The sequence below is a fragment of the Petaurus breviceps genome, unplaced genomic scaffold (genome assembly GCF_028583685.1).
Source record: "Petaurus breviceps papuanus isolate PSGF00001 unplaced genomic scaffold, PetGlider_PUasm1.0 287, whole genome shotgun sequence".
Classification (NCBI taxonomy): Eukaryota; Metazoa; Chordata; class Mammalia; order Diprotodontia; family Petauridae; genus Petaurus; species Petaurus breviceps.
Window position 1 is genome coordinate 397,324 of NW_027186029.1, and position 14,056 is coordinate 411,379.

At 55.0% G+C, this 14,056-nt stretch overlaps 2 protein-coding genes and 1 pseudogene across 4 annotated transcripts in view; 1 reads left to right on the forward strand and 2 right to left on the reverse strand.

Annotated features, from left to right (window-relative positions):
* The window catches only part of LOC138167675 (zinc finger protein 850-like), a 762,790-nt pseudogene that overhangs the window by 309,520 nt on the left and 439,214 nt on the right, over positions 1 to 14,056 (reverse strand).
* SUSD2 (sushi domain containing 2) overlaps positions 1 to 14,056 on the forward strand; it is a 423,767-nt gene that overhangs the window by 103,830 nt on the left and 305,881 nt on the right. The window lies entirely within an intron of this gene.
* Positions 1 to 14,056, reverse strand: part of SPECC1L (sperm antigen with calponin homology and coiled-coil domains 1 like) — a 36,144-nt gene that overhangs the window by 7,829 nt on the left and 14,259 nt on the right. Inside the window, exons 5-12 of one of the 3 annotated variants that reach the window (XM_069096706.1) lie at positions 7,462 to 7,535; positions 7,128 to 7,303; positions 5,499 to 5,650; positions 5,015 to 5,109; positions 4,058 to 4,148; positions 3,112 to 3,195; positions 2,396 to 2,537; positions 2,034 to 2,136 (exon numbers count right to left, since the gene is read on the reverse strand). In XM_069096706.1, coding sequence (XP_068952807.1) covers positions 2,034 to 2,136; positions 2,396 to 2,537; positions 3,112 to 3,195; positions 4,058 to 4,148; positions 5,015 to 5,109; positions 5,499 to 5,650; positions 7,128 to 7,303; positions 7,462 to 7,535 — 917 coding nt within the window. Of the gene's footprint in view, positions 1 to 2,033; positions 2,137 to 2,395; positions 2,538 to 3,111; positions 3,196 to 4,057; positions 4,149 to 5,014; positions 5,110 to 5,486; positions 5,651 to 7,127; positions 7,304 to 7,461; positions 7,536 to 14,056 lie in introns of all 3 variants that reach the window. The other 2 variants (XM_069096705.1, XM_069096707.1) reach the window with 2 other exon arrangements.

A 14,056-nucleotide genomic window follows, 5' to 3' on the forward strand; every position in this document is an offset into this window, starting at 1 on the left:
TTGATCTGAGACAGGGAGAGCTGTGCAAGGTCATAGACTGGACCTTAGTGGCTGTATTTTCTTGCAGTGAATGTTGATGGTAAGTGCTTCTCTTTGGAACAGCACCCCTGAGGGTCTCCCACTCTCAACTTGATTTTTTTTCTTTTTTTCTCATTCAAGGTGCCATCCCTTGGCTCACTCTTAGAGGCCTCTTCCCTGAATGGGTGTCACCTCACTCTAAGTGAGCACCTGGAAAGGCCTGAGCCTCTAAGGGTTCGGGTTTCCCATTGTATCCCAGGACATCTCCAGTCATCCTGACCTATATCTACCACTGGACCCTGATGGCTGTGGAAGAGATAGTGTGGCTGATCACCTCGCACAGCCCTACCTCTGTAAGCCATGTCATCATTACCGATGCCATGGTCCTCTTCAAAATTAAGGCAATTTTTGGAAGAAAAAAAAGCTATCTATAGTCATATGAAAAAATGCTCTAAATCACTGATTAGAGAAATGCAAATTAAAACAACTCTGAGATACCCTCTCACACTGCCTAAAATGATGGAAGGAGCTGTGCACTGATCCAACCATTCTGGAGAACAATCTGGAATTATGTCCAAAGAGCTACAAAACTGTCTACCCGCCGACCCAGCAATACTGCTACTAGGCGATCACACTCTACAACATTTACAGCCGATCTCTTTGTGGTGACCAAGGCCTGGAGGCCAAGGGGAGGCCCATCGATAGGGAACAGCCAAAACAGCTATGCTCTAGGGCTGGGATGGAATCCCACTGTGCTCCACACCACTGCAACGAGTGGGGTGGCTCCAGAAAACCATGCAGAGACTTGCAGGACCTCATGAAGAGTGAACTCAGCAGACCTGATAAATAAACTCTTAAAAAGAGGGCCCCACGTGGGGGCCCAGCCAGCGCCTGCGCCTTCCCCGCCGCTGTCTGTCCAGCCGGCCTCCTGGACACCCCATGTCTTCTACCCCTGAGGCACTCCCTCCAGTCCCACAGCCACCCCTTCAGAGAGCCGAGTTACTTCCCAACTGGCCCCACCACCACCTTCAGAACAAAATGATTTTCCTAAAGCCCATGGTGGACCACGTCACTCCCCTTGATGCCTCTGGGATCAAATTTGTTTTTCTAATTTAATTTAATGCCCCCACGCAGCCTTTTGCCCTAGGCTCCTTGGTCTGGTTCCAGCCTTTGACAGGGGGCATGGGCATGCAGGAGCCTGACCTGGGCTTCTCCCCAAGGGGGCAGGGATGCCCCAGAGAAGGATCAGAGAGCCAGGCCACAACATACTGCCCCTTCCTTCCCTGACCCATCCACTCCAGGTTGGGGCCACTGCCAAAAAGTTCAAAAGGACCTCAGAGGTCACCGAGTCTGGACCTATGGGAAAACTGAGGCCCAAATCAGTGATGTGACTTGTTCAGGGGCACCAATGTGACCTAATTAGCCTCCATTACCTCCTAAGAAACAAAGACTATTATTCAAAGGCTGCTGGTAAATGTTTAACAACTGGCTCTCTGGGAGAAAAAGGAATGCACAGGACACACTTGGAAGTTTAATTTCCAGCATCAGCATTGTCTCCATCATTTTCTTAAGGCTGGACGATGCTGATACAATCGAGCCCCCACTGACAGCATTTGTCAACGACTGAGGTACAAAGACTCACACTGAAAATTTAACAACTGGATCACTCCAGCATGCCCAGCCCACCCACCTCCCACCAAGCCTGCCCTTTGGGAGTCTCGACCTCTATGCAAACCAATAAGAGAAAACAGCAGCAGCCACCTAACTGTGCAAGTAGCCAGAGTCCCGGCAGAGACGGCCAAACTCTGCTGCCCGGAACCGAGCGCCCAGGCCACGGCACACTGTCCAGAAGAGGCTCGCCCCCCAGCAGACTGACAGAGGCTGCTCGGCTGAGGGCCGTGGGCCGGCCTCTCTGTGGCTCCCCTGGCTCTAACCGGGCACCGAGGCCAGTGCCATTCCTCCCCAAGAACAGCAGGAAAGCCCTGCACCAGGCATCGCCCCAGCTCGGACCTCACCTGGTAGCCTTCGGTTTTCTTCTGGCACCACTTCAGCAGGGCGTTCCTCTTGGAGCCCCCATATTCTCGGGCCAGGGCCGACAGGGGGTCCTTCCTCTCCTCCCTGGTGGTGACAGAGGGAACCGTCATTCCAAAGTGTGAGAACCTTCTGGGGCCTCTGGACAGAGTGGGAGCTACTGACCAGAACCCCAAAGGGCAGTGACACACTGCCAGCAGCAGAGCTGGCCTGTGGGCATCACCCGCCAAGGGCCCTGCCAACAAGGGACATGCGCTCCAGCTCCTCCCGACTCACGTGTGGAAGGGGGAGCAGAGCAGAGGGCTCTGCTGTTGTGGTGGGAGGCTCTCCAGGGCAGGGGCCATACCTGATGCGGCTGCGGGCGGTCGGGGTAACGGATGCCGTGGGGGAGGGATGAGAGAGCTGAGGGGACGAGGGGCCCATCGCCATCAGGGAGGCCGCAGAGGGTCCGTCGGGCTTGATTTCCTCACTACTTCGGCGAGAAGATGCTGAACAGGAAAGAGGAAGTCAATCATCCCCTGCGTAATTTCTGGCAGCCAGGTCTTTGCCTCCCATACCTCCCTCTTCCTCTTCTGGGCCGATGGCCCCCCTGCCACAGCCACCACCTCAGTGCCGTTTGTCTTGACTGGTCTTCATGGTTGCCAGTGCTCACGGCTCCCCGGGAGTGACACACACAATTTCAGGAAATTAACGGGCAAGTGCCCTGGGGGTTCATAGAAGGGACCTGGAAATCACCCAGCCTTACAGAGGAAGAGCCTGAGGTCCAAGAGGCCTGTGTCCCACCCAGGGCTCATCAGTGAACAGGTGGTAGCCCTGGGACCAGAGAGGCACAGACACCCTGATAGGGAGGTGCTGTGGCATGCAGAGACCTGGGCCTGGGGCCAAGAACCCCGAGTTCGAATCTGCCCTCAGACACTTCCTAGCTGCCTGCTCAGTTTCCACAGCTGTAAGAGGAGCCCCCCCCTCCCCCACCTCACCCCTGGTTGTGGTGAGAATCAAAGGAGATCGGCCCATTCCCTCCGTCCCCTTCTCTGGAGGCCCTCTGCCCGAGGTTCCCGTTACCTGCGATGGCCTTGGCACCCTCCATGGCCGGGACTCTCAGTAACGGCGCTGGCCTGTTGACTGACCCAGTGCGTAACAAACGCTCTGCAGGGAGGAGAAGGACCAAGCCAACGCCAGCTCAGGGACAAGCAGAGGCAGGCTCCAGGAGAGGAGGGCGCCCTGGGGGTTGGGAGGCCCCACCCACAGCCTCTCTATCCCACTGAGCTCTCCAGGCCTGCCCTTCTCTCGCCTCCACACCTTTGCTCATCACGGCACCCTCCACCCATGCTTGATTTTCCTGTCCGCGTTCCCAACTGCCTCCCCTGCTTCTGCCTGGGGCGAGAGGCCAGAATGGCGCCCGCTCACGGCACCCCCCCTCCCCCCAGGACCCAGGTCTCTGTGATCAGAGGAAGGGAAAGTCCCAGAATGTGGAAGAGCAGGGGCTGACCCAGGAGAGGCCATCCTGCTGCACTGGGCCAGGCCTGGGGGGACATGCTGCACAAGATGGCTTCGGAAGCAGGGCACTGACTCCTGAATAAGGACGGCAGAGGTCTGGGGGATGGGTCTTCAGGCAGAGGAATCGTTCTTGCCTGTCAGGGAGTAGGGAGGTCTCCCTAATCTTACCCACCCCCAATCAGAGGAGAGGAGGGTGCCCCTTGATGCCCCACAGTGAGGCCTGAATGCCGGGGACACGGGAGAGCCAGGACAGGTCCTGCTGCCAGGGGAGGGGAGTGAGAACTACCCAGAGATGCTGGTCAGAGGCCAGGCCAACGTGCAGCCACCACCCCGCTGCACAGCACCAACCAGGGTCTGGTATGGGGCCAAGGGTTCTGATCCTCACCACAACCTGGGAGAGAGGTGCTATTATCCTGCCCATGTGGCAGATGAGAAAACTGAGGTGGAACATGGCCCTGGGCCCCAGGGAAGGAGGGGGTCCAATGAGGAAGCTTGTGCTCCACGAGCTTACCTTGGCAGGGGAGATCTCCATAGTTTGGCCTCTTGTCCGACAGGGCGGGGAGGGGCTTGGTGGAGGGCAAGGAGCCGCCCATGGAATGCCTCTGAAATGACCAGATGGACACAAGTCACCGTGTGACTGGGTCCAGCATGGAAGACACAGAGTCGGCTTTTGGCTCCTCCCGCGCTCCCCCCACCTCCCCACACGCACATACGTGTACACCCTCTGGGCCACCTCCTTGAAAAAGAACAGGGATTTCACCCCAAAAACTTAACTCTGAGGGAGCCGGCAGACCCTTCCCCCCCACTGCCGCAGGCCAAAAGAGCAAGGGTTATCAGGCAAAGTCAGTCTCCGGCCCCTCACTGTCTCAGTGTTCCCTTCTGTAAAATGGGCAAAGGCCTGGAGTCAGAGGGCATAAGAGCTGACTTTGACCCTGCTTGGCCCTGGAGGGCAGAAGCCAAGGCTGCGGAAGGGCTGCAAAGAGGGAGACTGAGGGTGGCCATCCTACTGGGAGGCTGCCTGGGGAGGTGCCAGCTCCCCTTCCCTGAAGGCCTCCCTCCACACACCTGGGACCTTGCTCTGGAAGTGAGGGGTCCCTTCTGGTGGCCCCTTCTATTCCCCACCAGAGGCCTTGCACAGGGCTCTGAACCCGGCAGGGTTTCCCACAGCTAGCTCCCCAGACCCCGAGGCCCACAGGAAAGATGATGCTGAAAGACAGGACTCAGGTCACCCTCTCGCTCTCTGCCTACCCACTGCCCCACCCTACCACAGAGCCTGCAAGGGCTCCTGAGAACAAGAGGACAGGAGAAGGGTCTCCCAGGGCATTCCCACCACCAGACCCAATAAATCAGAGCACCTGCCAGCCCTGATATATAGTGGCCCCCCACCATTCACACCCTAGGAAAGGTGGGGAGGCGTGACCCTGGGGCCACTGCCTGCAAGTTAGACAGAGGGAGAGTCTACCCCTACCTGCATTGGGGAGACAGCAGCTGCTGGGGGAGTCTTCATGGGACTTGGACTCAGGGGGGTTCGAGGCATTGCAGTGGCTGGGTTTGGGGTTGGTCCTGTCAGGGATGAGAAAGGAACATGTCAGAGCCTAAGTGAGAAACCCAGAGAAGGTCTGACCTGGCCCAGTCTCCCCAAACATGCTGAAGGGAGCCAGGGGCACTCAGATACCAGGGCTACCCAGCCCAAAGACGGTCTTTGGTGGGGCCCCCCTCACTGCCCCTCAGCCCTCTGAATGAGTCGTTTCCCCCCCCCCCGCCCCCGGCTACAGCCCCTGGGCCATCTTGGCAAAAGCCCCCAGACCCTATCCCAGTCATCACAGCCCCTTGGCCAGTCTCCCCCACCCCACCCCCAGACTACAGCCCCCAGATCCCACCCCAGCTCTGGCTTCTCTCAGCTCCCTGACGCTCACATCCCCAAGGCCAGAGACCATCACCTTGAGACGCACTGTCAAAAGACTTGATGAGGGTCTTCACCGTCGGGGTGGGCTCGGAGGACGCTGATGACCTCCTGTTCAGGCCCATGCCCTGGCGTAACGCAGCCAGATCTCTCTCTACTGTGTTCATGTAGTTGTAGACACGGCCCCGCTCCTCTTCTTGCCTGCAAATGACCAAGGCAGGGGAGAGGCCATCTCATCGGTCTGAGCCTGGCTCCCCTGGGCCTGGGCAGCCTCAAACGCGCCCTCAGAAGGCGGCCATGCCTAGTTGAGGGCAGCGGTAGGCGGCTCATGGCTTCTGCCCTGACAGCAGCATGGGCCTTCCTAGTCACCTACCCTGCAGCTGGCCTTGATGGGAGAGGAAAGAAAAATAGTCCAAACAAGCCCAGTCCTGCCCTCAAGGAGCTCCTGCTCTAACAGTGAGAGACACAGAAAACCAAGCAAGGACTCTCCTTCCCCATCAGTCGCTCCACCAACGCCCCACCTTCCCGCCTCGCGGCCTCCCCCAGGGAGACGGGCTTACTGTGTGCTCATCTCCTCCTGATCACCCCCCTACCCTGTCACATCCCCCTTCCTCACTTCTCTTCACCCTCCCCTGACCTCCTCAGTCACCTCTCCCCTCTGCTCAGAGGTTCAGAGGCCCATGATTTCCAGCCCTCTGTGGGGATGGGGGGGGGGGCTCCTTGAGGGCAGGGGCTTGCTCTCTCTTATTTCTATCCCAGAACTACTCAGCACAGTGCCTAGCACACAGTAAGTGGGCGCTTGATAAATTGTGGACAACTGACCCAATAAAAAAATGACAACAAATCCCCAATAGGTGGGGATACACCTGCAGGTCTGCCACTCTCACTACAATCTCTGCTCAAACCCTATCAACTCCATAAGAGCCTGTGTGTCCTTGGCCTCTGCCCGCCCTGGTGCAGACCCTCATCCCCCTTCTCCGCCTGTCTCGGTCTCTCCCCACTGTCATTCTGCCCAAAGGCCCATCACGTCCTGGCTACTCATCACGCCCCAGCAGCTCCCCTGGACTCCCAGGAAACACACAAAGGGCTTGTCCAGCCTTCAAAGCCCTCCTCTCTCGTCCCCACCTTCTTACACTGACTCCCCACCATGGCCTCCCTCTCTCAGCCCCTGGCTCTGTGGCCGGCCCCTGCCTGGAATGCTCTCCTGCCTTCCCCCCACATGGCTTTCTTCATGGCCCAGCTGAAATCCCACCTCCTGCAGGAAGTGCTCCCCACCCCACCCCCCATCAGACTATGCACTCCATAGGCAGGGCCTGGATTTGGAGACCCAGAGCAGCCCAAGAGGCTGCCTGCAGGGAGAGGGGGCCTCACAGGCCTCCCCAAAGGAGGAATGGGCTACATCTCTTCTTGGCGCCTCCATCTCAAGGACTTCCTTCTGCCAGCTGCCCAGGTGGGATTAGAGAAGGCAGGAGGGACAAAACCCCAAGGGATGGCGCCAAAGGGGAAACAGAGGAGCCTGGGCGCCTTTTCCTACCCTCCCAGCCACCATCACAAAGGTGCCATTTTCCCAAATGTCGGCCAGCCACAAGAGCCATCCCACCCCTGCCCAAGCTGAGCCCAGCGCCTTCCCTCTGAACACCCCAGACCTGATGCCACACCGGCCCAGCACCAGACCTACTTTCTGGACTTTATTTCCTCCAGCTCCTTAGTGAGCTTCTCATTCTTCTCCTGAGCCTCCTGGAGGCGGCGCTTCAGGTCCCCGACCTCCTCCTGAGCCTCGGATTTGATGTCGTTGGCTATGACCACAGCTGTCTGCAGGTCTGCCTGAAACTGCCGCCACTCCGCCGACTCCTCCTGGATGGAAAAGGGGATGTGGTCAGGGAGGAACCCAGATGGCTCTGCATCTCCCCTCTGGGGCCCCTCCCTGCTAGGCACCCAGTGATCATCATCGTGGAGGGCTGGGTCCAACACCCAGGATCCCCACCCGTGAGGAGGCAAAGGCTCCTTCCTACCCGCAGCCTTCGATGAAGTGTCTTGACTTCTCTGTCCATGTCATGCTTTTGGTCCTGGAGTTTCTTGACGGTGTCTGCAGAGACAAGGATAGTGACACCTTTACTTGATGGGAAATGACAATGGGCACACAAGAAGCCCATGGCATCGGGCCAGGCCCAGCTGGCCAAGCTCCCTAGCAGAAGAGACCAGGCACTCCTCAACACTGGGAAGGTGCTCCTTGAGCTGCTCCTTTTGAGTGACCGTATTTTCCAGAAAGAGCAGACCCAGAGCACATGGGAGACCCTGAACATGTCAAGGATGAAGATTCCTGAATTGACATCACATGCTATTTGCACCCCAAGCTGGTGTCATGGCAGGCACTAGTCAGTCTGTGCTAGAGTGGCAAAGTGCTCAGGCAGCTGGGCCCATGGAGATGAGCAGACCCTCCTGTCTTCATGGTCTAGCAGTTCCCAAGGGAAAAGAATGGGGCATCTGCCATCTTAATTATTCATGATTTCTCCTCCTCCTCTCTCTGCTGCAATTTCATAAATGAGCTTGTTTGGACTGTGAACTCTGGAACTTGCTTAGGGCTCCACAGGTATGTTCATTTCTCTCGTAATAAATCTAGTTGCAAGGTCATGCCTCAAAGAAACGCACAGCAAAGCCAAGGAACCTCTTGTTTTTACTTATTACTTTTTTAAAGGGGCTGTTGTCCTTGTGGGTTACCTGGGAATAAAACCTACACCTTCTAAAGAGCTCTTTCTCCAGTAAATCATAAATACAGGGCCTAGTTCTGGGATGGGTGGTGTGAAGTGGCCTTTGAGGTTGTTCTTGCCTTTGAAATTCTTTTAAACACAAACACACATGAATGTACACACGTGCATACACACAAAACCTTCATGTGACTGCTTGTGGGGAGGGTATAAAGCGCTACAGAATCTCACAGATGAAAGGCGCCCCCCTCCACCTCCTCCTCTCATCCTACCCCCCAGCCCACCCCCAATCTGGTGTCAAGGTCTATCAGTTTCACCTCTGCTACATCTCTGGTCCATTTCACCTCTGCTGCATCTCCGGTCCATTTCCCCAATGCTGCATCTCTGGTCCATTTCCCCAATGCTGCATCTCCGGTCCATTTCACCTCTGCTGCATCTCCGGTCCATTTCACCTCTGCTGCATCTCTGGTCCATTTCCCCAATGCTACATCTCTGGTCCATTTCCCCAATGCTACATCTCCGGTCCATTTCACCTCTGCTGCATCTCCGGTCCATTTCCCCATTGCTGCATCTCCGGTCCATTTCACCTCTGCTGCATCTCCGGTCCATTTCACCTCTGCTGCATCTCTGGTCCATTTCCCCAATGCTACATCTCTGGTCCATTTCCCCAATGCTGCATCTCCGGTCCATTTCCCCAATGCTACATCTCCGGTCCATTTCACCTCTGCTGCATCTCCGGTCCATTTCCCCAATGCTGCATCTCTGGTCCATTTCCCCAATGCTACATCTCTGGTCCATTTCACCTCTGCTGCATCTCCGGTCCATTTCCCCAATGCTGCATCTCCGGTCCATTTCACCTCTGCTGCATCTCCGGTCCATTTCACCTCTGCTGCATCTCCGGTCCATTTCCCCAATGCTGCATCTCTGGTCCATTTCCCCAATGCTGCATCTCCGGTCCATTTCACCTCTTCTACATCTCTGGTGGATTCTGTCTTTGCAGCTCTCTCTCCAATACATCCCCCTCTCTTCTGTCGCTGTCCCAACTTGGTACAGACCCCCATCTCCTCACATCTGGACTATGACAATAGCCACTGGGGGATCTACCTACCTCAGTCTCTCCCCCATCCTCTATTTGGCCTCCAAAGTGATTTCCCTAAAGCACAGGTCTGACCATGTCATGCCCCTACTCAATAACCTCCAGTGGCTCCCTATTGCATCCTGGATCACATATAAAATATTCTCTTAATGCAACCCCCTCCTCCCCTTCCTGCCTTCTTATACTTTACTTTCCTATCTCCTCTTCCATCCAGCTACACTAGCCTTCTGGCTGTTCCTCAAACAAAATCCTCCATCTCTTGGCTCTAGCATTTTTCCTGGGTCCTCCCTGTTGCCCCACTCTTGGAATACTTTTCCTCCTCCACTCCAACTACTGACCTTCCTGGCTTCAAGTTCCACCTAACATCCCACCTCCTACCTGGCCTTCTCTAACTCCACTAAACTCCAGTGCCTTCTTTCTGCTAATTATTTTCTATTTACCATATACATAATTTGCTTTGTATATATTTGTTTGCTTGCTATCTCCCCCATTAGACTGTGAACCCCTTGAGTGCAGGAACTATCCTCTGCCTCTTTTTTATATCTCTAAGGCTTAGCACAGTGTCTGGCACATAGTAAGCCCTTAATAAGTGTTTAACGAATTGTGTGAATTCCTCCAATCCACACCTAAGAAAACAGATTTCCCCTCTACTATATACCTGGTGAGAAGTCATCCAGCCTTTACCAGAGACCTCTAGAGAGGAGAAGCCTACTACTTTTTGAGGTAGACTGTTCCACAATCGGAATGACATCAACTTTCCCCACTGCTCCTAATCCTGCTCTCTGGAGTTAAGCAGAGTAAGGCAAATGGGACAGCTATCTTCAGAATACTGGAAGGAAAACCATGTCCTCCTTTGTCTTCTCAAGGACAAACCTTCCCATTTCCCCAAGTGATCCTCAAATGTCCTGAACTTAAAGACCTTCCCTACTTGGCATTCAGACTGGACAATAATCAGCTCATCAACATCCTTCCATGGCAAGGTCAACAGAATAGCAGCAGTCACAATGTCTCCTATGAGGCCAAAGGCTAACAGAACATTGGTGGCCGCAGTATCTCCCATAGTGCCTGTGATTCTACAGCCAGTCAACAACACATATAAAAAAGTTTGCTTCTTGAATTCTGGGCTTTGGAAGAAAGGCTGTCTCTCCTCACTCTGAAGAATATGACAGGCCTGATATTGCTTTCTTTTGACTACCTTAGTCAGTTGACAAACATTTATTATCTCCTATGTACAGAAGGCACTGCACCAAGCTCTGGGGACATGAAAAGGGGAAAAAGACAAGGGGTTCACAATCTAATGTGGGAGACAATCAAGTATGTACAGGATAGACAATGAGAGAAGGAAATCACTGGAATGAAGAGTTGGGGAAGGTTTTTATAGGAGGTGGGATTTTAGTTGGGACTTGAAGGAAGCAAATGTGGTCAGTTAGCAGAAGCAGAGAAAGGAGAACATTCCAGGCCTGGGGGACAGTTGGAGAGAATGCTCAGAGAGAAAGATGGACCAGGAGTCTAGTGTCACTCTACAGAAAAGGGGGTGAGGCATAAGAAGGCTGGAAGAGCTCTGAAGGTCAAACAGAACATTCGGTATTTGATCCTGGAGGCCACAGGGAGTCCTGGAGTTTACTGAATGGGAAAGGGTGACATGATCAGAGCTGCACTTTGGTGGCTGAACAGAGGATGGCCTGGAGACAGGCAGACCCTCTCAAGTTACATATGCCCATACCACACATTAACCCCACGCTCATCTGGGCATTTTCAGCAGATTCTTTAAAGGTGCAAATCTCCAGTCCCTCTTAATTCCTGAGCTAATGCTCCCATACTCTTCAGAAGAAAGAGTCATGCCCATGCCTGAGCCTGAAGTATGGGTATCATGGAATTCACCAATGAAGGATGTACTGACTTGACCCCCAACAGGTCAGTCCTGTCCTCACTGGGACTCAGTGCAGAATCTCTCTGATGGTGCAAATGCCCTTCTTGACTGACAATCAAAATCTGCTTTCTGGCACAATCCTGATTCCTCCTGCCCCCAGGGGTATCTTGCCTGCTCTGCCCAACTCGGTCCACTAGGAGCTGAGCCAGACATGTTGTGTCTACTGGGGAAGGAGCAGAGGCTCTCCTGGTCCTGCCATCGCCTGCTGAGTGGTGTCTCTGGAACTGTAACAGGAAGGCCAGGGCAAGGCCTGCACTGTCCTGGAGCACACAGGGTCTCTGTTCCTGCTTTCTTCATAAAGGCCCTTCTGGGCAACTCCTTCTGGAGTGCTTCTATCATCTGCACCCGATTTTACCCCGGAGTGGTGTCTGACTGCCAGTGGGCAAACTCTTCCTCTAGGAAGTTACTGTAGCCGCATTTATACAGCATTCTAAGGTTTGCACAATGCTTTACACTTATCTCAATGGTTCCTCCCAACCACCCTGGGAGGGAGGTGCTGTGATGATGCCCATTTTACATCTGGGGAAACTCAGGCAGACAGGTCAGGTGACTTTGCCCAGGGTCCCAGAACTAGAGAATACCTGAAGCTGGCTTCACTCAGTCTTCCTAACTCAGGTGGTGCCCTCTAGCTGTCTACTGACAGCTGCATTGATGGGAATATTTTTCCTTCCATCCATCAGGATCAATCCCTTGTTTTAATAAGCCACAATGGAGGGGGCCTGGTCATTTCCTCACTGCCATTCTTGCTCTGCTCTCACGTGCACGACAGAGAATCACTCCATTTCGGGTGGCGCTTGGAGGGGCTCATCAGGCCTATTCCTGCCTCGGCAGCCAGTCCATAGTCATTCCGCGTCCAGTCCAGGTTCTTCCTAAGCATTCTGCCTCTGCTTCTCCTCTCCAACTATCCATCAGCCAGATGCCAGCCCACCTTCCAAAAGGTCGAGTGAGGGAAGACTTGGCTCCCCTTGGAGTCTGTTCACGTGTTGGCCACTGGACAGGGATGTGCCCTGGGCTGAGCACCAGCAGCTCTGGGGATGCCTCAGACTATCATCTGTAGCCACAGTATGGAGGCATTTGGGGAGGATGATGATGTACACACATACGCACGCACACGCTCACACACACGCACATATGCACACACACACGTATTCTCTCAGCTGAGCTGATTCGGGAAAGGTCCTGGGATCCACAGAGCAGCATGAGGAATGAAGCCAAGGAGCGACACAGAGCCATCAGCGAGGTGCCCACTTGTGGAATGTTTGGTCTCCAGGGCAGGGAAGCCTAGCTGCTGAGGACACATGGTCAAGCAGTGTCGACTAACCTCCTTGGAAGTGTGGCTGCAGAGGGCTGCCTGGTGCTTAAGTGGGAGAGCAATGACCATATCCTGTCTGGAAGGGACCTACCTGGTGGAAGTAAGCAATGCAGCTAAAGCCACTGGCATCCACATCACAGGAGGGTGGGCCCTGGGACCTGTCCTGGCCTCCGACCCTACTGGCTGCCCCTTCAGAGCAAAGAACAGCTCTCGGGGCTGCCAACAGGAGACTGGGACCCTGACCCTCTCTCTCCCTGTCTGGCTGACAACCATGCATTGCCAGACCTTAGCCCCATGCAGCTGCCGCCATGGGCCTCCTTCACTCTTCTCCATCCTCTTCCCCTCAGAACTCCTAGCACCATCCCCCCCCTCCCCCCCCCCCTTCTTTGTCCCCTGGGTGGGATCCTCCCCCAGGTCATGCTCACTATGGGGCCCCCAGGGCCGGGTCCTCCACCCTCGACCCTGCTGGTCTCATTCTGCAGATTATTCTCAGATCTATGACCCTCTCCTCTTCCTTCGATCCTGTACCACCAAATTCCACCCATCCAATTCAAAACTTTCCCTTTCCCCCAAAGCCTCCCCCCGTCTGATGAGGGCCACCCCAAGGGTGCAGAATCTCAGCACTGCCCAATCAGCCACCAGATGCCGCTTCTCTGCCACCCCTCCCTTCTCCCCAGTCACCTGCCGTACCCTCTTCTCTAGTCTCCCCCAGTACTGCTGCTGAGTGCAGATATCCTACCATGCTGCTTCTGGGGGTAAAGAGACCCTGCTGCTAAGCTTTGTAAGACATCCCACCTCTTCCCAACCACTCCCCTTCCCACACTCTGCGATCCAGGCAAACCGGTCTGGTCTTGGCTCCTCTCACTCCACACTTCATCTCCCACCTCCAGGTTTGTCTCCAGCCTGGCACACATTCCTCCTCACTTCCACCTCCTGGAGTCCCTCTCTTCTTAAAATGCAGCTTCGCCTCCATCTTCCACATCAAGCTTCTCCTGATCTCCCCACCTGCTTGGGTTCTTCCTCCCAAGTTTCTTTGTGTATTTGCTGCATTTATTCTGTCCTGAACCCTGGGGCCATTCCAAGACCATCAGCCATCATGACTACTGCTCTGGTCACTCCAAACATCACCTAGGTCCAGAGGAGTGGCTGGACATGCCTTTCTCTTCCTCCTGGCATTGGAGGCAGAGCCTTCATTCCCCCCAAATAGAGTGAAAAGCTGCCCCCCCCCTGCTGGCACTGCCCACCCCCAGTGCCCAGGAAGCTGGCCACTCCTCTGGGGCTCCACAGGAGGACAGGGCAGGGAACCTGAGACAGCATCTCCAAGGCTGCATGCTCTCTGCCCTCACAACCCCCACCTCTCCAGTATTCTGACACCTTATATCACCCTCCCCACATTTTCTGTAAATCAGTGACACTGGGGCGGCCAGGTGGCACAGCGAGTAAGAGCTCCGGCCCCAGAGTCGGGATGGCCTGGGATCGAATCCAGGCTCAGACACTTAGCACCCACCCAGAAACACCTGGCCGTGTAACCTTGAGCAAGTTACTTAACCCTGATTGCTTAGGG